At 36.9% G+C, this 26,642-nt stretch overlaps 1 protein-coding gene across 13 annotated transcripts in view; it reads left to right on the forward strand.

The window, feature by feature from the left end:
* The window catches only part of PUS10 (pseudouridine synthase 10), a 66,976-nt gene that overhangs the window by 21,560 nt on the left and 18,774 nt on the right, over positions 1–26,642 (forward strand). For all 13 annotated transcript variants that reach the window (XR_013526597.1, XR_013526598.1, XM_008980652.5 and 10 more), the window contains exons 5-11: positions 12,775–12,809; positions 16,883–16,994; positions 19,359–19,420; positions 19,750–19,795; positions 21,934–21,998; positions 23,254–23,339; positions 24,292–24,417. Coding sequence is in view for 11 of the 13 variants with exons in the window: in XM_008980652.5 (XP_008978900.3) it covers positions 12,775–12,809; positions 16,883–16,994; positions 19,359–19,420; positions 19,750–19,795; positions 21,934–21,998; positions 23,254–23,339; positions 24,292–24,417 (532 nt within the window). In the remaining 2 variants the exon portion in view is untranslated. The remainder of the gene's footprint in view (positions 1–12,774; positions 12,810–16,882; positions 16,995–19,358; positions 19,421–19,749; positions 19,796–21,933; positions 21,999–23,253; positions 23,340–24,291; positions 24,418–26,642) is intronic.

A 26,642-nucleotide genomic window follows, 5' to 3' on the forward strand; every position in this document is an offset into this window, starting at 1 on the left:
GGCAGTTTCACTCCATTGTCCAGGCTGGAGTGCAGTGGCGCAATCTTGGCTCATTGCAATCTCCACCTTCAGGATTCAAGCGATTCTCCTGCCTCAGCCTCCCAAGTAGCTGGGATTACAGGCACTTGCCACCTTGCCCAGCTGATTTTTTGTATTTTTAGTGGAGACTGGGTTTTGCCTTGTTGGCCAGGCTGGCCTCAAACTCCTGACCTCAGGTGATTTGCCCACATCGGCCTCCCAAAGTGCTGAGATTACAGGTATGAGCCACCGCACCCAGCCTTGGTCAGATTTCAAAAGGGTCATTGTCTTTCTGTGTTATAAGAGGGACTTAGCTTAGGTTTTGATCTTAGTATTATCTTTTTCCAAATGATGCAGTATCTTCAAGTTTAGGGAAAGGATTCTTGGTAAAAATATGAAACTAGAACTCTCATAATTATTTCACAAGTATAATAATTTAATAAGAGTAATAGTAAACCACCAGTTTATTTTGTGGTACTCTGAAATGATAACTTCAGAAATAAAAGTTAAATTATAATTTTAGCCCTTTCTCATCACATATGTGTTCAGGTTTTGTTATCAGATGACTGGAATAGGTGCAAAAGATGTTTTGGGTGAAATATTTTATTACACTACCTATTAATACAGGAATTTCAAGTCATTTTTGTGAGGAGCTACTTTTAACTTTTTTTTTTTTTTGCTCTTAGGAAGATTGATGCTTGTGTGTATGATGATGAATTATGGTGAAATTCCTTAATTGGAGTTGGAAGTTCCAATAAAGTTTTCAGCCATATCCTTTGTCATGGATATGTCCAAATGTCCAAGAAGAGGGGGCTAGGTGCCAGGTGCTACCTTGAAGTCAGACATATCCAACCTCATTGTCAGAAACCTCTTTCTTAAGAAATAGTACTACTACTTTCTTCCCTCCAAGCGAAAGGAAGGACCAGCAAAATAGTTTTTGGTCAGATTTGTCAGTTAAGAAGTGTTGATTAATCGCAGTGCTTTAGCTGCTTCTCCTTTTTAAAATTAGGTTTTACTGCTCCAAATATTGAAAGTTATTTTTACAAATCTTCCCTTTTAAATAAAACTGAACCTATTTTTCCTCACTGATATTAATATAGGTTCAATACTAAGTGGATATATTTTCTAGACTAGATATTATTCAAGGCCCCAGGTGGAAATGTTTAGCTGGGAATTTTGTCTTAAAAAAACCTGAGTATCTTTCTCCTTGCCTTTATGTTTATTATACAGAGTTATCCAGTTTATCTTAATGTAAAACGTACTTTCCAGTCAACTGGGACACTTTTATAATTTATAAAGCTCTGATGTAAAAAACCGTAGTTGAGCATTGGATTGTCATTTCACCTTCCTTTTTATCGCATGTAGCTTTTGGTTTCACAATTAGTGTGTCAGAGATCAGCTGGATATATGGCAGTCTCCAGAGCCAGGGCAAGAGTGCCCAGCTGGTACTTGCAGAGGATGGTTTGTTATCTTTAAAAATTATATGTATGGCAAATTAAAGAGTTAAATATTGCTTTCATTAATTTATAATTTGCAAGCTACTTGTATTAGTAAATGTTGCGGTATTGAGTATGATTGAAACTCTTGATTCTTTTTTCTGGTGGAATCTTAAGTTTCTCTCTAAGGTGGTTGTTAAAATGTTACTGCCAGTAGCTGAGTAAAGATAATGTGAGGGGAACTAACTTGCGTGGGGAAAAAAACAAAATGGGTTTTATTTAAATACAGTCATGAAGCATATAAAAGGAAATGAAATAATAAAATAGATGCAAAGGTATCAACACAGATAATCCTTTTAGTCTTATATAAAGAAGCATAAATATGAAGCATAGATTTCAGTTCATATCCAGGATTTAAATTTTCTGTGAGGCTGGGGTGTTATGTGTACTGATTATCTGATTTTTTTTTAGTATCATCACTAGAAATTCATATTAGAAATTATGAGGTGGTGATTTTAGTGATTTCATATATTAAAAGCATCACAAAAATCCATGACCTATCATGGAGTAGGCATGTTCACTCATGCCCTATTAAGCATATCAGTAACTAGGCATGAAGGCTAAATTTGTATTCCAGAACATTTTTTTTAAAAGTGTAGACATATATTAAGGTATCTCTGGCTGGGTACAGTGGCTTAGGCCTGTAATCCCAGCATTTTGGGAGGCCAAGACAGGTGACTCACTTGAGGCCAGGAGTTCACAACCAGCCTGGTCAACATGGCAAAAACCTGTCTTTACTGAAATTATATAAAAATTAGCTGGATGTGGTGGCAGGTATCTGTAGTCCTAGCTACTCAGAAGCTGAGGAAAGAGAATTGCTTGAACTCAGGAGGTGGAGATTGCAGTGAGCAGAGATTGCACCATAACACTCCAGCCTGGGTGACAGAGTGAAACCCTGTCTCAAAAAAAGGTACTTCTATTGAGTAACATTCAATCTGCAACTTATTTCTTAGATGACATGCAGCAGCTGATATTTCAGTTACTGCTTTATTGGTCTGGCCCCACAGAGGTGCCCCCTACCCCTGTTAAATTAGAGATCATATGGTCCACACACAATGACTTTTTCCCTCCAATCTTCATGATATTCATTTCTTTTTTCTTGCCTTGTTGCATTGGCTAGGCTTTCTAGTACAATGCTGAATAGAATTAGGGATAATAAGAATTATTTTGAATTATTTTTCTGTTTTAATTTTATCCTTTTACATATATCATTATCTTAGAAGTTACGTATTTAAAGTTTTTTCCTTTACTCTTAACAGTACTAATTAAATTGGTACTCTCATGTCTACAAAAAAATAAAATATTAGCTGGGCATGGTGGTGCATGCCTGTAGTCCCAGCTATTCAAGAGGCTGAGGTAGGAGGATTGCTTGAGCCCAGAAAGTTGAGACTGTAGTTAGCCAAGATTGAGCCATTGCACTCCAACCTGGATGACCATCCTGGCTAACACAGTGAAACCCCATCGCTACTAAAAATACAAAAAATTAGCCAGGCGTGGTGGCACCCACCTGTAGTTCCAGCTACTCAGGAGGCTGGGGCAGGAGAATTGCTTGAACCTGGGAGGTGGAGGTTGCAGTCAGCCGAGATTTTGTCATTGCCCTCCAGCCTGGGCAACAGAGTGAGACTCAATCTCAAAAAAAAAAAAAAAAAAAAAAAGCAACTTAATTTATTTTTTGAATTACCGAACAGAGAGTCAGAAGACCTGTACTATAAAAACAATTAACATTTTCATAAACTGTCTCATTTAAACTTCTAATTATACAAGAAACCTCATTTTTCCTGTCTTCTAAATGAGTAAAGAAGCACCCAAAGGGCACGGAACTTGCTCTAAATCACTGGCTGGCTAAGTAGGAGGGACAGCTTGAACCCAGTTCTTTCTGTCTCAGAATCCCTTGCTTTGTTTGGGATACTTTATGACCTTCTTCCCATTCTGGTTCTGATACTACTTAGGCAAGTCCCTGGAAAGAAAAGGAGATGGCAGGCACACTAAAATGGCAGATTCAAGAGTTTACTGTTTATATTGGAAGGACTTTGATTGAAGTTTTTAGTTTGTTGCTTTAATAAATTTAGAAAGACTTAAATATCAATAGCTTGACATATAACCTGTTTTTCGTATAGTTTTAGGAAAAGTGCAAAATATAACCTGTTTTTCGTGTAGGTTTAGGAAAATTCGTATAGTTTTAAGAAAAGTGCAAAATTAAATAAGTTTTAGGGAGACTTTTCTTTAAAAATAAGATTATGATATATGGGGCTTGTATTTCACAGTTTTAAGACATCCATTCGATATCATAATACCTCTAAAATTTAGCTATTGCATTTATGGAGAATAAGGTTTACATTCAAAGAAATGGGTAACTTCTCTTTGAAATGAAAATAAAATATAGAAAATTTAAAAACAGGTAATTTTGTTACATTCAAATACATGTAGTAAGTTAAACTAGGTCAACCTAGTCCATTCATTAAATTTTAGCTTGAAAGAATCCTTGGAGTTATCTTTTAATGAATAGATAAAACCAAATTTGTAATTTGCATATTAATTATACAGTCTTTAAAAATATACGTGAGAGTTCTTTAAAACTGTTTTTTTAAAAAACGTTCTTCTTAAAGCGTTGCCCCTGAGTATCTGTTTTGTGTTACTGATCTATCAATCTAGGAAGTATTTTCTAAAGAAAGGAAAATCCTCCCCAAGCCATTCAAAAACATCACACATTCTGAATTAGTAGGTACTTTTTTTTTTTTTTGAGATGGAGTCTCACTGTGTCACCAGACTGGAGTGCAGTGGTGCAATCTCAGCTCACTGCAACCTCTGCCTCCCAGGCTCAAGCAATTCTCCTGCCTCAGCCTCCCAAGTAGATAGGACTACAGGTGCTCACCACCATGCCCAGCTAATTTTTGTATTTTTGGCTAGGATGGTCTTGTTCTCTTGACCTCGTGATCCACCTGCCTCGGCCTCCCAGAATGCTGGGATTACAGGTGTGAGCCACTGTGCCCAGCCTAGTAGGTATTTTTAATGCATTTTCTTTGATTTCCCTGATGCAAAAGTACAAGAAAATTTTTTTGATGGTAATATAAAGTCCAGTTTCTCCTATAACAAGTGTTCTAATCTTATGAACATATTTCTGAAGGATTACAGACACAACCTAGAGGAAACCCATTAGATATGACCCCACCCAAGTAAGATACTGAGGAATAAAAAAGAAGATAAAAGGTTCAGCATGATGGCTTACACCTGTAGTCCCAGCACTTTAGTAGGCTAGGTGGGCAGATTGCTTGAGTCTAGGAGTTCAAGACTAGCCTGGCCAATGTGGTGAAACCCCATCTCTACTAAAAATACAAAAATTAGCTAGATATGGTGGCACATGCCTTTAATCCCAGCTACTTGGGAGGCTAAAACATGAGAATTGCTTGAACTCAGGAATCAGAGGTTGTAGTGAGCCGAGATCATGCCACTGCACTCCAGCTTGGGCAACACAGTGAGACCCTGTCTCAAAAATAAAGAGAAAAAAAATTCATCTTTAGTAGAAACTCCTTGTAGAAATAATAAATTTCAAAAAACCTATACATTTTTCAAAAGTAAAAATTTAAGGGCCAGGCGCGGTGGCTCACACCTATAATCCCAGCACTTTGGGAGGCCGAGGCAAGTGGATCACGAGGTCAAGAGATCGAGACCATCCTGGTCAATATGGTGAAACCTCGTCTCTACTAAAAATACAAAAAAAAAAAAATTAGCTGGGCATGGTGGCGCATGCCTGTAATCCCAGCTACTTGGGAGGCTGAGGCAGGAGAACTGCTTGAACCCAGGAGGCGGAGGTTGCGGTGAGCCGAGATTGCACCATTGCACTCCAGCCTGGGTAACAAGAGCGAAACTGTCTCAAAAAATAAATAAATAAATAAATAAAAATCAAAAGTAAAAATTTATTCTTGGCCCAGATAGAAACTGTTTTGTACTGTTCCTCTGTTTTTCATTGCTGAGAGGGAATAGTGAAGCAGCAAGGTTCCTAAAAATATAGTGCCTTTTAAAATAAAATAGATCTCAAACTATTAGATAATATTTAAATGAGGATTCCTCAAACTAATAGTACTCAAGCAAATATACTATGTGACACTTTAAAATTTTGTGATCTAATATTACTTTTAATTTTTTTTAGTAAATTGATTTGATAATAAACAGATATAATTCATTTTAGGAAACTTACTGTTATACAAAAGACAGCTTAGATAATTGGTTGTAAGTTCATAAAATAATCTTTAAATTTCTGAAAAGGATTCACAATATTACATTTAAATTTTTTCTTTTTTAAATTATAAAAGCAGCACATGTTTACTGAAAATGTTAAACAACTCAGAAGTATGTAAAGTTAACATTTGTCTCTCTTTCTCTTCCTCTTTCCTACTTCCCATTTTCTGGAGTACCATTTTGGTAATCTCTTTCTAGACTTTTTGCTATGTACGTATAAACATATACATACATGTACTGCACATGGTTTGGGTTTGTTTGCTTTAGTGAAACGTACGTGTTCTGCAGACCTTTTATGTTGCAACAACCATTGACAACCTTCAGCTATGTTAGAACTTACAGAGCTCACATATGCATATATGAGCTTTTTGTACAGGTGGTTAAATCAGAATTTCTTAAACCAATTCATTTATCTAGTTGAAGGATATTCAGATCACCTTCAGTTTCAGTTTTTATTATTATAAATGAAATTTGCAACGAATATTTTTGTATATGGAGTCTAGTATATCTATATTTTTGTCTGATAAATTCTTAGAATTAGAACTGGTAAATTGATGGGAATACACATTTAGAATTGTGATAGGTATTTCCAAATTGTCCTCCTAAAAAGTGGTACCAGTTTACAGCAGTGTATTGCAACCCCCTGTCTTTTTCAAACTGGAAGTTATCATACTCTTCAGTATTTTCTAACCTATATGCAGAGGTTTTCTTGTTTTAGTTTGCATTTGTACTATTTGATTTTCAACTGAAGGTCTACATTTTTTTTTATATGTTTACTAGCCATTTGGGTTTCTATTATCTGGTTATTTGGCTTTTTAAAATTGATTAGTAAGTGTTCTTTGGACATAGTGACTATTAATCTTTTATCAATTCTGTTTCTCCCAGCCTGTCTTTGTCATTTACCTTTGTTTGTAGTCATTTAACAAACATAAGTTTCTAATTTTTATGGAACTTCTCATCTAGGAACAAATTTCTCTGTATTTTTTCAATTTTTATTTTGATCTTTCAATTATTTTATAGTTTTTCTCACATATTTCTTATATTTATTCCTGGGTTTTTAAATGTTTTTTATTTTTAATTTTAATTGAAATTTGAGTGGAATCACTTCTTCCCATAATTTTCTTAAAAAACGATTAGGAAAGTGATATATGTATGTTTGTAGGTGTGTGTGTTTAATGTTTGTCTTGGAACTGACTAACTTACAGGTCTGTATTATTAATCCTAGTGGTTTTTCAGTTGATTATCTAGGTATGCATTTACCTTATTTGCAAATAATGATACTTTCATCATTTCTTTTTTACTATTTTTTAAATATATACAGTCTATTTAGGTGTAACATATGCATATATTTTAATACTGAGTATATTGTTAGCTCTATTCTGATAGGTATCCTTTATCTTTTTTTTTTTTTTTTTTGAGATGGAGTTTCGTTCTTGTTGCCTAGGCTGGAGTGCAATGGCGCAATCGCAGCTCATTGCAACCTCTGCCTTCCAGGTTCAAAAGATTCTCCTGCCTCAGCCTCCAGAGTAACTGGGATTACCAGTATGCGCCACCATACCCAGCTATTTTTTATTTTTTTATTTTTTAGTAGAAAGGGGTTTCATCATGTTGGTCAGTGTGGTCTTGAACTCCTGACCTCAGGTGATCTACCCACCTCACCTCCCAAAATGCTGGGATTATTACAGGCGTGAGTCACCACACCTGGCCCACCCTTTATCTATTTAATGCAATTTCCTTCTATTCCAAGTTTAGTATGTTTTGTTAAAAATCATAAATGGATATTTTCAATAATTATGTTTTTCTCTTTATCTATTTTGTAGTCAAGTAAATTAATAATTTCCTTGTGTTGAATTTTTTTTGTTTTCTTGAAATAAGCATTTTTCATTCTGATTATAATAACGATTAGATTTAAGGGCTGGGTGTGGTGGTTTATGCCTGTAATCCCAGAGTTTTGGGAGGCCAAGGCAAGAGGTTTTCTTAAGGCCACGACTTTGAAACCAGCATGGTCAACATAGTGAGACCCATCTCTACCAAGAAAGAAAATTATCTAGGCATGGTGGTGTGTGCCTGTAATCCCAGCTACTTGGGATTATATTTTTATCTGATAAATTCTTCGAACTGGAAATGCTGAATTGAAGGGAATACAATTCAGCTGGCTGAGATGGAGGATCACTTGAGCCTAGGAGTTAGAGGCTGCAGTAAGTCATGATGGCACCACTGTGCTCCAGCTGTGCACCCTGTCTCAAAAAAATAAAAAGAAAATTTGACTTAATATTTTATTTAGGATATTTACATACATAGATATTTGTTTAGGGTATTAAATCATGCAATTAGGTTTTATATAAGATTATGTAAGCCTTGTGGAATGAACTGTGAGGTTATCTTATGCTTGAAAAATTGTAACCACAAAGGAATTATCTGTTTTTGTTTCTTGATAATGTTGTTAAATTCACTTATAAGATAATATTAGGGGTTAGCAGGGTAAGTCTTTATTACTTTTTCAATTTCTTCTATTAAAAGTTATTGGTCTATCTGTCCAGGCACGGTAGCTCTCTCATGTAATCCCAGCATTTTGGGAGGCTGATGCAGGTCAGGAGTTTGAGGTCAGGAGTTTGAGACCATCTTGGCAAAACCTATCTCTACTAAAAATACAAAAATTAGTTGGGTGTGGTGGCACGCACCTGTAATCCCAGCTACTAGGGAGGCTGAGACACAAGAATTGCATGAACCTGGGAGGTGGAAGTTTCAGTGAGCTGAGATTATGCCACTGCACTCCAGCCTGGGTGACAAAGTGAGACTCTATCTAAAAAATAAATAAAAAAAAAATATGATGAATAAATGAATGAATGAATTCAGGGATCAAGATGAAGACAGATTTTTCTGGGGAGAGGAAAGAAATAAGTATAGGGAGTTCCTGCTGGAGCCAGGGAGTCTTGCAGTCCTGGGACCAAATGCCTGCATTGCGACTTGGAGGAAGTTAGCAGCCTTTTTATTTTTTTGAAGTTATTGATCTCTCTGTTTTTTCCCTCTTCTTGGGTCAATTAAATATTAGCTGTTTAATTAAATAAATAAATAATTTGTTACTTTACTTTCCTTCAAAATTCTTTTTCATATAGAGTAGTAGTTCTCAAAATGTGCTCTAGCATCCGCTAGAAGTCCTTGCAAGGTGTTCATGAGGTCAAAAGTATTTTTATAATTTATAATAATTTGCTTTTTTCATTCTCATTCTTTTAAGAGTATACAGTGGAGTTTTCCAGAGGCTATGTGAATGTGATCACAGCAAAGTGAATGTAGAGGCAGATATGAAAATCCAGCTCTTAAGACGTAAAGAGATTTGCAAAAATGTACCACAGCATCAGTTTTCTCCCTAAGTTATTTTGTTTGAAAAGTATGTTTTTCAAGAAAAGTTATTTATGTTAACACAACGGATTTATTACTTTGTCATTAATTTTTAATGAATTAATTTTTTAAATTTATGGTTTTAATTGCTAATATGGTAAATATTGATAGCTATGACCAACATAAACAAAAGCTACTTAAGCTTCTCAAAAACTTTTAAGAATGTAATGGGTCTTTTTTTTTTTAATTTTTTTTTGAGACGGAGTTTTGCTCTTGTTACGCTGGCTGGAGTGCAATGGCGTGATCTCAGCTCACCGCAACCTCCGCCTCCTGGGTTCAGGCAATTCTCCTGCCTCAGCCTCCTGACTAGCTGGGATTACAGCCACGCGCCACCATGCCCAGCTAATTTTTTGTATTTTTAGTAGAGACGGGGTTTCACCATGTTGACCAGGATGGTCTCGATCTCTTGACCTCGGGATCTACCCGCCTCGGCCTCCCAAAGTGCTGGGATTACAGGCTTGAGCCACTGCTCCTGGCCTGTAATGGGTCTTTTAACTAAGCTGTTAGAGAACCACTGATATACATATAACAATTAAATATTTTTGAAGATGCCTGTACTCATCTTCTATAATTCTTCAAATCTTCTTTGAATAGAATAGTCTACTCTACATGTGCGTATATCTGCATCTGTATATACAATTACATATTTGCATGCATTTTTGTTTTTATACATTTATTGTATGTTCATGTATGTTTGCCAACAGAACTGCAACTTGAATGGGAGCACTGACCTACTTGGTGTTTTGGTTCTGTCTTGTGGCTGATATTTTGTCCATAGGCCAAGTTTCTAGAAGTGATTTAGGTATGTGAGCTAGTGGATTTCTAATGATAGTCTTGGATGAAAGGCACAGAGTTCCATAGCAACAGGCAAGAAGAGTTGGTGGGGACAGGTCCTCTAAGGAAGCTGTTGTCACAGGTCAGCCTTATCCTCTAATAGTTGTGCTGGATTTCTTGAAACTTGTATTGTGCTCAAAGCAGGAACTCAGAGGTATCCTTAGAATGAGGCTTCACTGTACAAAGTCCTGGCCCCCATGAAAGTTTCAGTGAAGATGCTGGCTCTCTAAAATCAAATTCAAAGGGGAAGTACGTTTGCACTTCTCAGCCACACCCGGCTGCCAACAGATGTTTGAGATCCTTGCTTCACTGATGTTATTAACTCTAGAGTTACCTGAAATTTAGTTGCTATATGTATTCTCTCTCATCTTCATATGGCACTAAAAGGTCAAGACTGAGCCATATCTGTCTTCATTTATTTTATCTATCCTGGAGCCTTTTCTTTATTGTAACTGTTCTGTCTTTTCTGATCCCCCTCCCTGCCTCTACTCCTACACCACCCCACTTGCAGAATTTCCTCTTCTTATTTCCAAAGAAATCCTTCAGAGCTAAACAAACATCAGCACCTACAGTGTTGGACGATGCAATGCAATTTCCTTAAAACTCACAACATAAAAATAGCAATACCGGGAACTGGAGCAATAGAGCTGTGCAACCTAATTTGGCCCCACAGATTCATTCTATCTTTGCTGGTCTGTCCTTGCTTTTCCCCTGTTGACTTGTCCCAGAAGATCTTCAACCTTTTTAATGCTATCTAAAAGTTTTTATTGCCAAAGTAGAGAGAAAACCTAGAGTTAAATGGTCTCTTCTTATGTCTCACTTCAGTTTCTCTTTTCTCAACCGTGTAGGGAAAGAGAATTTTGATGGGTTTTTTAACATGGCTGACATAAGCTTTATTCATCAGAGGAGACATCCAGATTCAGGCTGCTATATTCATTTAATCACAGGTCTGACATCCAAGGCTTTGGGGAAAAGAAGAAAAGTAGGATTGAGATGGGAAGTGGTTGAGGCGAGGAGATGGTGGTGGTGCAGGAGTCAAAAGTGGTATATCAAGCAGTGATTATAGGAAAATATTCTCCCTTCCTCTCTTACCTTCCTCTTTATGCCGCCATGCCTCAGGCACAAGGTGAGGGGCAGGCCCTGGAGAGGCAGATATTCAAGGTTATATAATGCTGCCACAACCCTGACACACGGTGAGGCACAGGCCCTGATGGGGCAGAAGTTTAAGGCACTAGCATGACCTTTTTTTGTGATAACATAGAAACAGAAACTACATATGGTATTTTACTGACTATACAATGTTTCTGTCATGTTTACAAAATGCTGTGTGCTGTGGGGTACATACCATTACCTTTCTTTAAGGTGAAGCTGTGGGAGTCTAACAGGAAACAGAAATCTTAGTGTCAGTCACTTACTATGCAAAGCATTTGGCATAAATTTCATTTAATCCGGGCCAGGCGCAGTGGTTCACTCAGGTAATCCTAGCACTTTGGGAGGCCAAGGCAGGTGGATCACTTGAGGTCAGGAGTTCAGAGACCAGCCTGGCCAACCTGGCGAAACCCTGTTACTACCAAAAATAAAATTGCCGGGCGCGGTGGCTCACACCTGTAATCCCCACACTTTGTTTTTTTTTTTTTTTTTTGTTGTTGTTTGTTTGTTTTTTGAGACGGAGTTTTGCTCTTGTTACCCAGGCTGGAGTGCAATGGCACAATCTCGGCTCACCGAAACCTCCGCCTCCTGGGTTCAGGCAATTCTCCTGCCTCAGTCTCCTGAGTAGCTGGGATTACAGGCATGCATTACCATGCCCAGCTAATTTTTTGTATTTTTAGTAGAGATGGGGTTTCACCATGTTGACCAGGATGGTCTCGATTTCTTGACCTCGTGATCCACCTGCCTCGGCCTCCCAAAATGGTGGGATTATAGGCGTGAGCCACTGTGCCCAGCCAATCCCCACACTTTGGAAGGCTGAGGCAGGTGGATCACGAGGTCAGGAGTTTGAGACCAGCCTGACCAACATAGCGAAACCCTGTCTTTACAAAAAAATACAAAAATTAGCTGGGTGTGATGGTGCGCATCTGTAGTCCTAGTTACTCAGAAGGCTGAGGCAGGAGAATTGCTTGAACCCAGAAGGCGGAGGCTGTAGTGAGTCGAGATCGCACCATGGCACTCCAGCCTGGGCAACAGAGTGAGACTCCCCCGTCTTCAAAAAAAAAAAAAAGTACAAAAATTAGCTCAGCGTGGTGGGGGACTCCTGTAATTCCAGCTACTTGGGAGACTGAAGGAGAGGAATCACTTGAACCTGGGAAGCGATGTTGCAATGAGCTGAGATCCTGCCACTGTACTCCAGCTTGGGCGACAGAGTGAGACTGCATCAGAAGAAGAAGAAGGAGAAGGAGAAGGAGAGGGAGAGGGAGAGGGAGAGGAGGGAGAGGAGGGAGAGGAGGGAGAGGAGAAGAGGAAGAGGAAGAAGAAGAGGAGGAGGAGGAAGAAGAAAAAGAAGAAAGAAGAAGAAAGAAAGAAGAAGAAAAAACACTCATGCCTCATTAATGAGAAACAGAAATCTGTAGGGGAGAGAGGGATACCCCTGTTGAATTCCTGGGCCACCATAAAATCTTACCACATTTCTGATTTTAAATGAGACTGAGGTCACTGGTAAATTTCTGAATACTAACTCATCCCCTAAAGATGGGAGTTTGATTAGCAAATTAGTTAAGCACTTCAGTAATGATATTGAGACTTAATTTCATGTTTCCTCCTTTTCTCTTTCTGGGTGTGACTAAATTGCCTACAGCATGCTGCATGGTTGCTGGTAAAACAGGAAATGGGGTAAGTAATTTAGGTAGGGAATTTTTACTACCACTTAAATACAAGCTACCTGGTTCTTAAAGTACTTTTACTACTACAATCTCTATTTTTAGAGTGCATTCACTAGCTACTAGAGAAATTAGCACAAATAACCAATTTTTGTTGTATAAATTTAGGGTATCAACCTTGTTTCATTAGTTTATTTGCATAGCATATTAGTTTATTAAAACTGATTCTTTTTTGTGTATTTTAACATGAATGTAAATATATGTTTTATATGCATTAGGCACTTACATAATATAGTTTGGACAATTATTTTTTAAAAATAAATTTTATTTATTATTATTTTTCGAGACAGAGTCTTGCTCTGTCACCCAGGCTGGAATGCAGTGGCGTCACCCAGGCTGGAATGTAGTGTTGTTATCTTGGCTCACTGCAACCTCCACCTTCCCGCTCAAGCAATTCTCCTGCCTTGGCCTTGCGAGTAACTGGGATTACAGGAGCCCACCACCACACCTAGCTGATTTTTGTATTTTTAGTAGAGATGGGGTTTCACCATGTTGTCCAGGCTAGTCTCGAACTCTGGACCTCAAGTGATCCACCTGCCTCAGCCTCCCAAAGTGCTGGGATTCTAGGCGTGAGTCACCACACCCAGCCTAAAAATAAATTTTATATTGGTCTTAGAAACCAAACTATAAAACTATGTCATAAAAGATAAAAAGTAAATAACTGGCAGAACAACAGTGAGTTTACACGTAGGTAAGACATAGAAAACATAGATTCACAATCCTTTATCTGAAACCCCTGGAGGCCAAAAATATCTTGAAATATAGAATTTTTAGATTTGTAAAATATGTTGTTGAAGATCATATATACCATATCCTTCCCCTATAGGCTGTGGGGTGCTACTACATAATTAAACATTAATATTTCTGCAACAAAACATATGAATATTCACAGTAAGTTTGATAAAGTCTCTAAATTGCCTCCTTCAAGTCAGGATTTGATTGTCAACTGAGTTAAAAAAATTTTTTTTAATTCTCCAGAACATTTTGGAGTTTGAAACTAAAAATTCTCCACCAGTATAAAAAAGGGCCATTTCACTGTTTGAGGTACCTGTATGCTCTGGCGAGAAAACTCCAGGAAGAAGTACACATTTCTATTTTAGAATTTCAGACTTGGTTAAGTGACTTATATAAAAATAATTTGGCTTTTTTGTTTGTTTTGTATTGTATATCTGCATTTAAAAAACGGCAATAACTACATAGGGTTTGGGGGGTTTGTTAGGTTTTATTAAATTAGTCTCAAATGCTTTAAATTCTGGTGTAATAATAAAACTTGATCCTATATTTTTAGAAATTGGCTAGCATAGTCAGAGCTTGCCTTTTTCTTAATGTTTTCAATTTATATCCATGTTGCTTATGAGTTACTCTTTTTCTTTTCTTTTTTCTTTCTCTTTTTTTTTCTTTGAGACATAGTTTTGCTCTTGTTGCCCAAGCTGGAGTGCAGTCGTGCAATCTCAGCTAACTGCAACCTCCACCTCCTAGGTTCAAGTGATTCTCCTGCCTCAGCCTCCCAAGTAGCTCAGGATTACAGATGCACGCCATCATGCCTAGCTAAATTTTTGTGTGTTTTTAGTAGAGACAGGGTTTACCATGTTGGCCAGGCTGGTCTCGAACTCCTGACCTCAGGTGATCATCTCCCTCAGCTTCCCAAAGTGCTGGGATTACAGGCATGAGCCACTGCTCTTGGATTATTTCTTATCAAAGGATTTTAAACTAAGTTTAGTTCTTCCAAAAGGTTCTGACTGATACAGGGATAATGGAACGGAAAAAGAGAAAGGTCATTGGTTTTTTCTTCAGTGTCCCTAGTTCATTCTGGGTTGAAAAGTTTGTGGAGAAATTGCTTTAGAGAATTTACAAAAAAAAAAAATTAATGGCGTTGCATATGCTGGTTCATCTTTTCTCTAGAATGGTTGTTGTATTTATCTACAGCAAAAGTGATTGCAACTGGCATTCTCATAAGTACTTATTAGGCAGAGAAGAGAAGGAGAAATGTAGTTACTAAGTATGAAATGGGGACTGAATTTACCTTAAAGAGAACTAGTCCCTCTAAAGGACAATCAGGTATATGCTAGGGACTTCTGTGAAAATATTTACCCCAAATTGTATTAGGAAAGTTATTAGCCACATTTAACTTTCAGGATTGGAAATCTGACATTTTAAGTATTATATTTTCCTTATATATTAGGATTTCCAAGCTGTTCATTAATACTTTCCTCTGGCTCTGTAATCTGGAGGGAAAAAGTACCTATAGTTGAAGTTTTTAAACTAGACTAAAATGCACTAAATATATGTCAAAGACTGTGAAGGATTTAAAACACCAGTTTTCTTAAATACATAATGAGTAATGTTTTAACTCACTTTTGGGATTGGCTTTTGTAACAACCCTTTGGACTTTCCAGAAATCTAAACAATTTTAAAAATAGTTTCTGTTCTTGTGTTTTCTATTTCAACTTTTTATTCTTTAAAATGTATTTTCATATATTATTTACTTTCAACTGTGATATTTTGTTCAAATATTGTTAAATAGTTGGATTGTTGACACAATATCAGGATAGTCTTTAAAAATACCTAAATGTTTCTGATATTCAGAGAATTATGTACAGTTTATGAAGCTAAAACACTTAGTATTTTAATAAGTTCTTGAATGTAGATAAATAATTCGATTATTTGTCAGATGTAGAGTTTATCTGGCTGTTTCATTGTTAAATCACAATTCCAAAGCACATGAAAGCACTCTTTGTAACCAGTTATATTCTCAGCTGAATACAGAATGGATAGATCAACTATTTACTCTACCTCATTTTATTTTTTTGATCAATTATTTCTTATTTTGCATTTTTAGAGGAATGGTGGTCTTCATATTCTTTTTTTTTTTTTCTGATCAACTAAATTCAGCCATTAGCTTAACTACTTTTTTTTTTTTTTTTTTTACCTGTAGTTAGTAGTATCTTTTGGTCTTAAATTACAGTGAATTAAATTACAATGGATATTGCCTACAAGGAATAATTTCTATCAGTGAAAATTGGGCATTAAAAGGGATGTTGCATAAGTTGGTCCTTACATCTCTTTTATTAAAAGCAGCCCTATAAATAGCCATAAGGCTGGTATGAAGTTTTAATTATTTGAATGATGTGGACTTGTTAGTTTGTTAGTAATATCCCAGTGTTTTCAGCAGAGCAGAGTGGTTTTAATAATACCACACCGTGTTTTTCATCCCTTTTACTTCAAGTTCCTTTCTATCACTATTTTAGGTTAGAAACTAAAGCTAGAATTTATAAAAGGGACTTCCCCAAACCTATTTATTATCTCATGAGTGTATTTTGGGGGAATGTCAAATTTTATTCAGATATTTATCTGATAATACATTGATGAGCATTTCAGAACATTCATACTTTATAATTTAATATTTCTTCTTCAGCACTAATTTTTAAAAAGTACAACTTTTATGTTGATTTCCCAAAAGTAAGCCCCATTTTCAACAAGAGGGGAAAAATAAGCATTTTAAATGTGGATGTGATTATTGTACTACACAGTTTTATAGTTTGTGAGCAATAAACAATCATCTCTATCCCATCTTACTGTTTTCTGATGTATAAATCCTGGAATCTGGCAATTGTAGCTCAGAAAAACCCATTGGTGTGCTTTTGACTTTGAAGCTTTAAACATTGTGTTATATGCCATTAAAAAAGTAGTTCTGGCTGAGGCAGGAGAATTGCCTGAACCCAGGAGGCAGAGGTTGCGGTGAGCCGAGATCGCGCCATTGCACTCCAGCCTGGGTAACAAGAGCGAAACTCCGTCTCAAAAAAAAAAAAAAAAAAAAGTAGTTCCATGATTCCACTAGAGTATAAGGTTCACAAAGTGAGGAATTTTTGTCTGTTTTGTTCTCTGCTTTCTATTTAATGTGTAGAATAGTGCCTGGTACATACTAGGCACTCAATCAGTATTTTTTAAAATAATTGCATAAATTCTTGCCTTTAATAGAAAAAGTGAAGTTTTTCATGTCAGTGAATTAATTTTTATGTTATTCAGAAAGCAGAGTCTGTCGCTGGGAAGAGATGATATAGTTCAGCTAAAAGAAGCCTACAAATGGATAACTCACCCCCTGTTTTCAGAGGAATTGGGTGTTCCCATTGATGGAAAGGTATTGGGTCAACAGCATTGCTAATTTTATTCTCTGATTTTATTAGTTTTACTTCATTATATGGCAGGGTTTTCGTTAGCCAAAAGGATCTTCTTTTTAAATAATCCAGTGAAGGATTTTTAAGCTTTTAAAATGTTAAATTCTAAAAGTCTTAAATTGAAGTCAAAGCATATCTTTTTTTCCCTGTAAGACTTCTTTGTGACCTAAGACATTTATAAGGGTACCAGGTACCCTAATTGACCTTAAAAGGTTAGAAATGAATATTTGCCTTTAATGTATTTATAGGTCAATTGGGGGAACATATAGTTTATATTGAACTATAAATTGAATTTATAATTCAATTGTTACAAAGCAGTATATAAATAACTGCAAGCAAATGTAGAGTCAACTCTGGAGTATTTAATTTTGGTTTATCTGTGGCTAATCTTATTTTCAAATGCATGAATAGAACCTATTCAACTACAGTGACTATGAGCTCAATCCTACCTTGTTGGTATCTCAAATCCCCCTGTTTACTTTTAGGCAGTAACTGCTTTTGAAACCAGAACATTCCTCTTTTCCAGAGCAGACCTTACTTCAGTCTCTGAAATGGGTTGAATTTCAGGGAAGACTCAACAGGCTTCCAGATGTGAAAACGGGAAGGTCATCTTAAATTAGATTTTAATATTATGGCCTCATTGCTTCATTATTTTGCTTGAAGGAAATTCCCTGGATATCAGATACATCCCTATTCAAATAAAATCACAAAACTATCTTCTAAAGCTAAATAGTTTTTTTAAAAAACATTCTGAATTATGCAATAATATATCCGTCTGTAAGAATACACTCTGTTCTATAAACTGAATATTGAGAGAATAGAGAATAAAACTACTTCACAGTATGAAGAGGAAATGAGGTAATGAAAGTACTTTGGAAATTAGGGAAGTCATTAATGCAAAATATTTTTACCTCAAATTTCAGTTTTGAAGCACAAATAATTTTACATGTTATATCAGTGAGAACAGAAAATAGAAAACAAAAGATGCAATAATCTAGTAGATTCTGGTTGAGTGAAGTTTCCTGAATAAACGGAATGCATTGTTCATTTTAATTATTGTATAGATTAGAATAATGAGCAAAAAAAAAGTTATTCATTATTGTGATTCATTAGTAGCTAAGTGGTCTACTGAATATCCAATGAACTCAGTAAATATAAAGACAAAATTATAACATAGTATAACATTTTTAGTTTCCCCCCTCCGCCCATATGGAATTTTGTATATTCTCCATGGAGGTGAAAGTATAAAATCATGCTTCTTTTGGTGTACAACGATATTCATTATAGCATTTTTTTTTTTACAAAAAATTTTCCACAGCTGAAATGTCTGACAGTCCCTAGAGTTGAAAAGATTTCCATGATAATAAACAAAGCAATTTTCTAAAAGCATGTCTTTTTTTTTTTTTTTTTTGAGACGGAGTTTCTCTCTTGTTACCCAGGCTGGAGTGCAATGGCGCGATCTCGGCTCACCGCAACCTCTGCCTTCTGGGTTCAGGCAATTCTCCTGCCTCAGCCTCCTGAGTAGCTGGGAATACAGGCACGCGCCACCATGCCCAGCTAATTTTTTTTGTATTTTTAGTAGAGACAGGGTTTCACCATGTTGACCAAGATGGCCTCGATCTCTTGATCTCGTGATCCACCCTCCTCGGCCTTCCAAAGTGCTGGGATTACAGGCGTGAGCCACCGCGCCCGGCCCAAGCATATCTTAAAATATAACACATATACATTTATATTCACAAAAATGCCTGGAAAGAAACACCAAATTGTTAATGGTTCTACTTCAGTGGAATGGGATTAGAAAACCATTTTGGTATTTGATTTTATAATTTATGTGTATCATTTTTGTAATAAAACAAAAAAGATCTGCTTTTAAAACTCAGATCCTTTAAGGTGTTTGAGCACTTTAAAAAGAAGCTTCATCCAGTTTTTAGGAATGTGAATAGTATGTTTTTTGCCTTGCTAATAATTCAAATATTAGTATTGGCAGAATAATTCTTCATTTCTTTCCTTTATTATTTATTTTCAATTCTGTAAATTCTCATTCACCTTCACACCTAATTTACACATTTATCCAAAAAGTATACAAATTTATTTTAAAACATTTTGGTAGGATCACTAGCGACTGAGTTTTAGAAGTTAAAAAACAAAAGAACGATTTCCTTTATAGCTGCCCTATGAACAAGTTGATTTGAGAGCAGTAGTATTACCAGTTTTTCTGGTCATTCTTTTCTGAGCCAATCTTTGAGAGTTAATTTCTATTTCCATTCATAAGTTGTTAGATGTTAGTTTCCTTTTGCTCATTTTTAAACTGTCTTTATAATTTTTAGAGCTTGTTTGAAGTGAGTGTGGTCTTTGCTCACCCAGAAACAGTTGAGGATTGCCACTTCCTGTAAGTTGCCATGTAAACAACAATGTCAATTGTGTAAAATTGTTAATGTTGTTTGGTTTTCATGAAAATAGTATTGCTTCTCTTCCTAATAAGCATTTTAGAACTTGTTATATCTTAGTAGGTTTAAAATGTGCCCTCAAAAAAAAAATAAAGTAAAATGTGCCCTCAAACTTAGGTTCCTGGGCAAACCAATGTACTTCATACAGGGACACATTTTTTCTGCTCCTGATGACCTGAGTTTAGCAGCCATTTGTATAAAATATATTTGAATTATGTCCACCTCAAAATAAACTCAATAACCTTTTATATGAACTTGAATTTTATTTTAGAGCTGCAAAATGCCCAGATTGTTTTAAGCCAGCCAAAAACAAACAGGTAAGGAAGGATTCCCACTACTTACTCTTGAGTGAATTTTGTCTGAGCTGAATATTCAAATTTCCAACAAAAAGGAGATGTATTAGAAACATGGCAACTCTATTATACTAAGAATCAGTCTAAATATTTCCATTTGCTACATTAATTTTTTTTTCAACTGTTTCAGTGTTCACCTCTGGCTAGCACACAAACATCCTCATGTCTGTATCAATGTCTAGATTGTTCCCTGACAAGGTTAAATTTAGAAGAGTGTTTCAGTGATGTTACTATTACTCAATAAATTCAATGTCTAGATTTTAATTCCCCAAATTACATCATCTGGGAAAATCCATGTTAAGTATCAGCAGCATTCCAAACTTTCAGCTAACATCCATTTTGTAGAAATTGGTGTTTAGAATATATAATCTAAAGTAAGTTATTTTGTTTAGGACAGTCCCGAATTAATGGCCTCTTTCGGGCTACATTTGCAAAAAGAGCATTTTATTAAAACTCTTCTTTATCATCTTAGTGTTAGCTGATCTTCATGTTAATGATCAAATTAGTTAACATACACTTTTAGCTCGTATCATGTCAGGATAGAATGATGTGGTACAATATTGGTAATCTTTCATGCTCCAGTTTCGTAGGTGGTTTCGTACACAGACTCAGGCATTCCTAGTTTCACTGACATTCATTTTGTTGTTGTGATTGTTAAAAAGAACATAAGTTCATTGTCACATATACATCTGTTGGTTTTGCCTCTTGCTTTGACTAATTGCTGGGCCTTTTAGAACCGGGGGGGAAGATCATAATATTTGCGGAATGTCCTGTGTAGAAATAATTAGAAATGCAGACTGAGCTTAAAGCAGGAGCTCCCTACTTTTCTCCTGTCATGGTACATCTAGAACATTACCATGTTTGTTCAGCACCCTGAGGTTAACAGATGGAGTTGCTTCAGATTGGCAGCACCAGGCCTGGTGTTTCCACTGTTTGAGGCCCTGCTCAACAGCCCTTGTGAACTAAAGAAATCAACATCTTGGCACAACCATAGTCCACTGCTTTGCCATGCCAGTCGGGAAGCTCTGTCCAGATAACCTGTAAGATGTATCTGTATTGAAGATCTAGTTTTATTTTATTTACCCTTGAGGAAATATAATAATAGGCATCAAGTAATAGGATAAGGAGATTTTTGTTAAAGCATCATAGATACCACACCATTTGGCCAGTGGGAGTTGTAGAGTCTCAAGTATAATTTTCTTGCCTCATGGCTGGGAGCAAATTGAATGACCTTTTGAGATATTTTTTCAGGTCTAAGATTTCATATCTTATCAATTAGGCACTAAATTTTCAGTTGTAACCCTATGGTACCTTGTAGAATGCCATAGTGTTCCCTAAAATATGGTTTTGAAAAAAATCATTCCTTTGACTGGTGATAAACTGTTGAGCTGCCTACATTGTAATCCTTTTCAGTCAAATGCAGTTTTTCATAATGGAAGAAATAATTGTGATTTATCATAGTAAGCCATGTATATATGTGCTAATTAGTTCTAGCATGTCTACTATACAGTTTGGCTTTTCTTATCTTAAAAAACTCAAGTGGAACATTTGTTGTAGATGCCCTTCTGTTCAGTACAGTGGATTTGCTTACTTTGTGGCTGGTGATTGCTACTGAGTTGCTAGATGCCAGGGCAGGCAGATTGGCTCTGCTTTACCCCTTACTCTGGCAGACAACTCCTAAATTACATACTGTAGCCTCTGAAGGGACGTAGGAAAGAAAAGGTAGCTGAATCAATCTAAATTCCTCTTGAGGTCAAGGGGAAAAAAATTAAATCACATTTCCTACAGTGTCATCATTTTTTATATTTGAATTATACCATAATTTGAGGGAAGTGGGACAGTGTAGTGAAGGAGACCTGTTCTGCTAGATCTACCTGTTATTGTAGACATAGACCAGATTGAAGAGAAGGTTGCAGAGGTATACCAGTTACAGAACCGACATGAATGCGTAAGTTTTATTTATTTTCTTGAAATGCTTAAGTATTTCTCCCTGTTAAGTATATGAAATGATATAATTTCTCCAACCATGTTCTGTGTTTTACCCCTGACATTTTCTTGTCTGGATAATAAAATGTCTTTTCTTCTCATTTTACCCTATATAGTCTGTATTCACTAGAATGGCAGTTATGAAAGCCTTGAATAAGATAAAAGAAGAGGATTTCCTTAAGTAAGTAGAAGTATAGAAACAATGAAGCATGATGAAATTTTAGAATAAAGGGAATGTTAGAAATAAGCTGGATTACCCTGAAACAAGATGGTATATTTCAGGGGCCAGGACTGTGTCTTAGTCATTGTTCTCTCTCCAACCCCTGGTGCAGTACCTGGCATATAGTGGTGTTCAGTAAATGTTTGTCAAATTCATATTTGAATTTATGAATCAAGTCTAACTTTTAAATTTTTATTTATTTATTTATGTTTTTGAGATGGACTTTTACTTTTGTTGCCCAGGCTGGAGTGCAGTGGAGCAATCTCGGCTCACTGCAACCTCCACCTCCTGGGTTCTAGTGATTCTCCTGCTTCAGCCTCCCAAGTAGCTGCCATTATAGGTGCGTGCTGCCACTCATTGGCTAATTTTTTGTTTTTTTAGTTCAGACAGGGTTTTGCCATGTTGAACAGGCTGGTCTTGAACTCCTGACCTCAGGTAATCCACCTGCCTCAGCCTCCCAAAGTGCTGGGATTACAGGTGTGAGCCATCACCCCCGGCCGAATTAAGTCTAACTTCTTTATTCAGAAGAAGGTATTGGTATCCAAAGAGGGTGTTGACTTGCCTAAGCTAAGAGAGTGGATCTGGAGCCAGATTTCTTGATATTCTAGCCCAACCTTAGTCCTGTATTTCCTAGTATCGTTCATCTCCAGAAGGGGAGAAGAAGGCTCATGAGTTTCCTCACTTGTTAAAATATGCTAAAATAAAATAAATGCAATAAACCCTACATTTTAATTCTCGGTACATTCATTTATTAAATAAAATATTACTGTAGTTTTCTTTCCAGAAGATCCTTCAATACATTTTAAACAATGATGTGATAAGGAGGGTAGAGTCAGCAGTAAACTGCAGGTGACCATGGACAGCAAAATGGTTAAATGAGCCTGAAGGGGCTTCCTCTTCTTATGTATGGATTTTTCCCTCAAATCTTGAGGCTTTTGGAAAGCATTAGGTTGGTGCAAAAGTAATTGCGGTTTTTGCCTAGGAAGATAAGGTCTCCTGAGGGTGAAAGGTAGCAACAGAGTCCTTATGTACTTACTGCCACTCTCATATGTTCAAAGTGGTATTCCACAGGCCTGCAAGACCTGTATTGTTCCGAAACTAAAAGTTAGCAGGAGACTTGGGCTCTGTGCGTGTCTCAGACAATGCTGATTCATCTAAGTTTTGTGATTCAATATTATGTCTGGAAAATAGCTATAACATTTATTTTGTTTTTCAGGCAGTTTCCTTGTCCTCCAAACTCACCAAAGGCTACATGCACTGTTCTTGAAATTGAATGTGCTCATGGTGCTGTTTTTGTGGCTGGTAAAATATTTAGTCTAGAATATACATACACTGTGAACGTACTCTCCTTTCTGATAACTCAGCTGACTCCTGTTCTAGTTTATTCTTGTTGTTATTAGATTCTAGTAAATTTACTCTCTTGAGAAGTAGCATTGATAGCCAAGCTTATTTGAGGTTTTGTGGGCATTCTAAAGAATCACTCAGGAGATCAGTTATTTTAAATGCCATGCCAAAGAAAAATGTCACTTCCCAGGTCTTAATTGTTTTCATCAGAGATAGCCAAACAGAAATATGGGTAGATGCAGAGACCCAAAACTAGTTTGGAGAAAAATAGCAGGACAGAGGTTATTTTATAACATAAAAGCAAACTCGAAAAAACAATTTATTATCTCCAAAATGACTAAACACTTGGCTTCCACTGGAAAGAAATTGTTCATTGACTCCCAAAAGGTAATCTGGCAGACAAAGTTTTGTTTGAAAGTTACAACTGTTATAGCAATAGCTGAAGTGAAATTGCTCTTTAGCCTTGACTATAATATCCTATCTTAGGGCAATGAAAGCTACCTGCCTTACTGTAGCTTTATTCATCAGGCATAAAAGCAAGTTTGCTTGTGTGTGTGTGTTTTTTTAATCCTTGGTGCATTCGTAAGATTATATAACTTGTTCAGTCAGCTAGTCAAATTAAATATATTGAGCATTCCTTTCAAATTCATTTGATGCACCATTCATGTCATATATTTACCCATCCATTCTATTGTTACTTTAAACCTTGCTGTTTAATTATCTACATGTCTATGTGCCAGGTCTCCAAATTGGATTGTTAGTTAGGTAAAGGATAGGCCTTGTTTTATATCTTAGCCCTTAGGATATGGGCTCTTATTTATTTACTCCTTAAATAGTTGTTGCTTCTCTTTTTATTGTATTATGTTAATCACTCCATTCCATCCAGGCTACCTGATTTTTTATTTCTCAGGGAGATATAATAAATACTCCAGGAATCTACCACAAACTCCTTGGATAATTGATGGAGAAAGGAAGCTGGAATCTTCAGTGGAAGAATTAATTTCAGATCATCTGTTGACAGTATTCAAAGCAGAGAGTAAGTGTTACAATCTTCATTATTTCTTTTTTCTGAGATAAGGGCTTGCTGTATCAACCAGGCTAGAGTGCAGTAGCATGATCACAGCTCACTGCAGCTTTGACCTCCTGGGCTGAAACGATTTGCCTGCCTTGGCTTCCCAAAGTCCTGGAATTATAGGCATGAGCCACCCCACCTGACCTAATCTTAATATTTTATTGTCTTTTTTTTTTTTTTTTGAGTGAGAGAGGGTCTCACCCTGTCACCCAGGCTGGAGTGCAGCCTCAACCTCCCAAGCTCAAGCAATCCTCCCATTTCAGTCTCCTGAGTAGCTGGGACCACAGGTATGCACCACCATGCTCGGTTATGTTTCAATGTATTTTTAGAGTTGGGCGTCTCACTATATTGCCCAGGCCGGTCTTGAACTCCTGGGCTCAAGTGATCCTCCTGCCTGGGCTTCCCAAAGTGCTGGGATTACAGGCAGGAGTCACTGCACCTGGCCGTATATTTAATACACTGACATTCATGAATAGATATCTTGGGGATGGTAGGAAAGATTTCTCTATTTTGTTCATCACTACCAAGTCTGGGCCTCTTGGCCATAGGCTTCCTGTGAACAGGGATCATCATGTTCTGGGTGCTGTTGATCTGGGCTGGATTTCAGCCAAGGCACTTGAGAATATCTGCCTGTCCTCTCTCAAGATGACTGTTCTGCCAGGCACAGAGGTACATGCCTGCAATTCCAGCACTTTGGGAGGCCGAGGTGGGTGGATCACTTGCGGCCAGGAATTCAAGACCAGCCTGAGCAACATGGTAAGACCATATATATCTACTAAAAATATGAAAATTAGCCAGGGCATGGTGGCGCACACCTACAGTCTCAGAGACTACTCGGGAAGCTGAGGCATGAAGCGCTTGAACCCAGGAGGCAGAGGTTGCAGTGAGCCAAGATTGTACCACTGCACTCAAGCCTGGGTGAAAGAGTGAGACTCTGCCTAAAAAAATAATAAATTAATAAATAAAATGACTGTTCTCTCCTGGGGAAATACAAAACAACTGAAACTACTGTAAATGAATGCAACTAAGCCCTGACCCTGGTACACCTTAGCCTTGGCCTCTTTGGGGGAATATAAGGAAATTAAAACACATCTTCAACATCCAGTGCTTCTTCAAGAGTAATCACTGCAAGTGTTTGGCTTCTGTCTTAACCTATAAAGTGTCCTGGAATAAAGTTCAGGCCTAGAGAAGGTAAATCAACAGGAACCATTTAACAAAGACTGAATAGCAGCTGTATTGTTTTTGAATTTAGGTATTAACGAGCCTAGGTTTGTGAGATGAGTCAGGTCCCCTCAGGTTTATGTTTTCCTTGTCTTAACAGGCCTGTCAGGTCAAAGGCAGCATAAAGTCCTGTGATTTTAATCATAGGAAATTGTGTTACACATCAGGAAAAACTGCAGGGCATGAATGATGTTACTTTTTGGAATGAGACTCTTAGCATAATCAGAAAACCTTTTTTTTTTTTTGAGATAAAGTCTTTGTTGACCAGGCTATAGTGCAGTAGCGTGATCATGGCTCACTGAAGCCTTGACCTCCTGGGCTCAAGCAATCCTCTTGTCCTCAGCCTCCCAAGTAGCTGGGACTACAGGCATGTGCCATCATGCCTGGTTAATTTTTTTGTATTTTTTGTGGAGATAGTTTTGACATGTTGCCAAGGCTAGTCTCAAACTCCTGAGCTCAAGCAATCCACCCACCTTGGCCTCCCAAAGTGCTGAGATTACAGGCGTGAGCCACCACGTTCAGCCAGAAAACCTTTTTTTTGACAAACCAGCTAGAAATTCATCCTTGTCTCTGAAAGCCCTTAAGATAAGCATGCTTTGATAATGACAAACACATGGTCTAGATGAGATATGGCTGACCCTTCCTTCTCCCTCACTAGGAAGGAAGAAAGAGAAATACTTCAAACTATATCCCTCTTATAATTTGTAGCCTATCACATAGGTGGCCCTTTTTTAAGGGTCTTTAGGAATTGTTTACTGAACAGAAAAAAAAAGTATCCCAGCACCCTAATATTTTCCAAAATCTTAGCAGTGAAGACCCTGGGCTATTGCCATAAGCTTTTGCCCAGTTAATTTGGTATTTACAAATGGATTATCACATAAGACTTACGCAAGTTATGAAAGTCTGAAAATAAAGCTTTAGCACAAAAAGTTTCATTTGGATTCTTTTTGGGGCCACCTGTCACACCA

This window comes from Callithrix jacchus, chromosome 14, assembly GCF_049354715.1.
Source record: "Callithrix jacchus isolate 240 chromosome 14, calJac240_pri, whole genome shotgun sequence".
NCBI classification, from domain to species: Eukaryota; Metazoa; Chordata; class Mammalia; order Primates; family Cebidae; genus Callithrix; species Callithrix jacchus.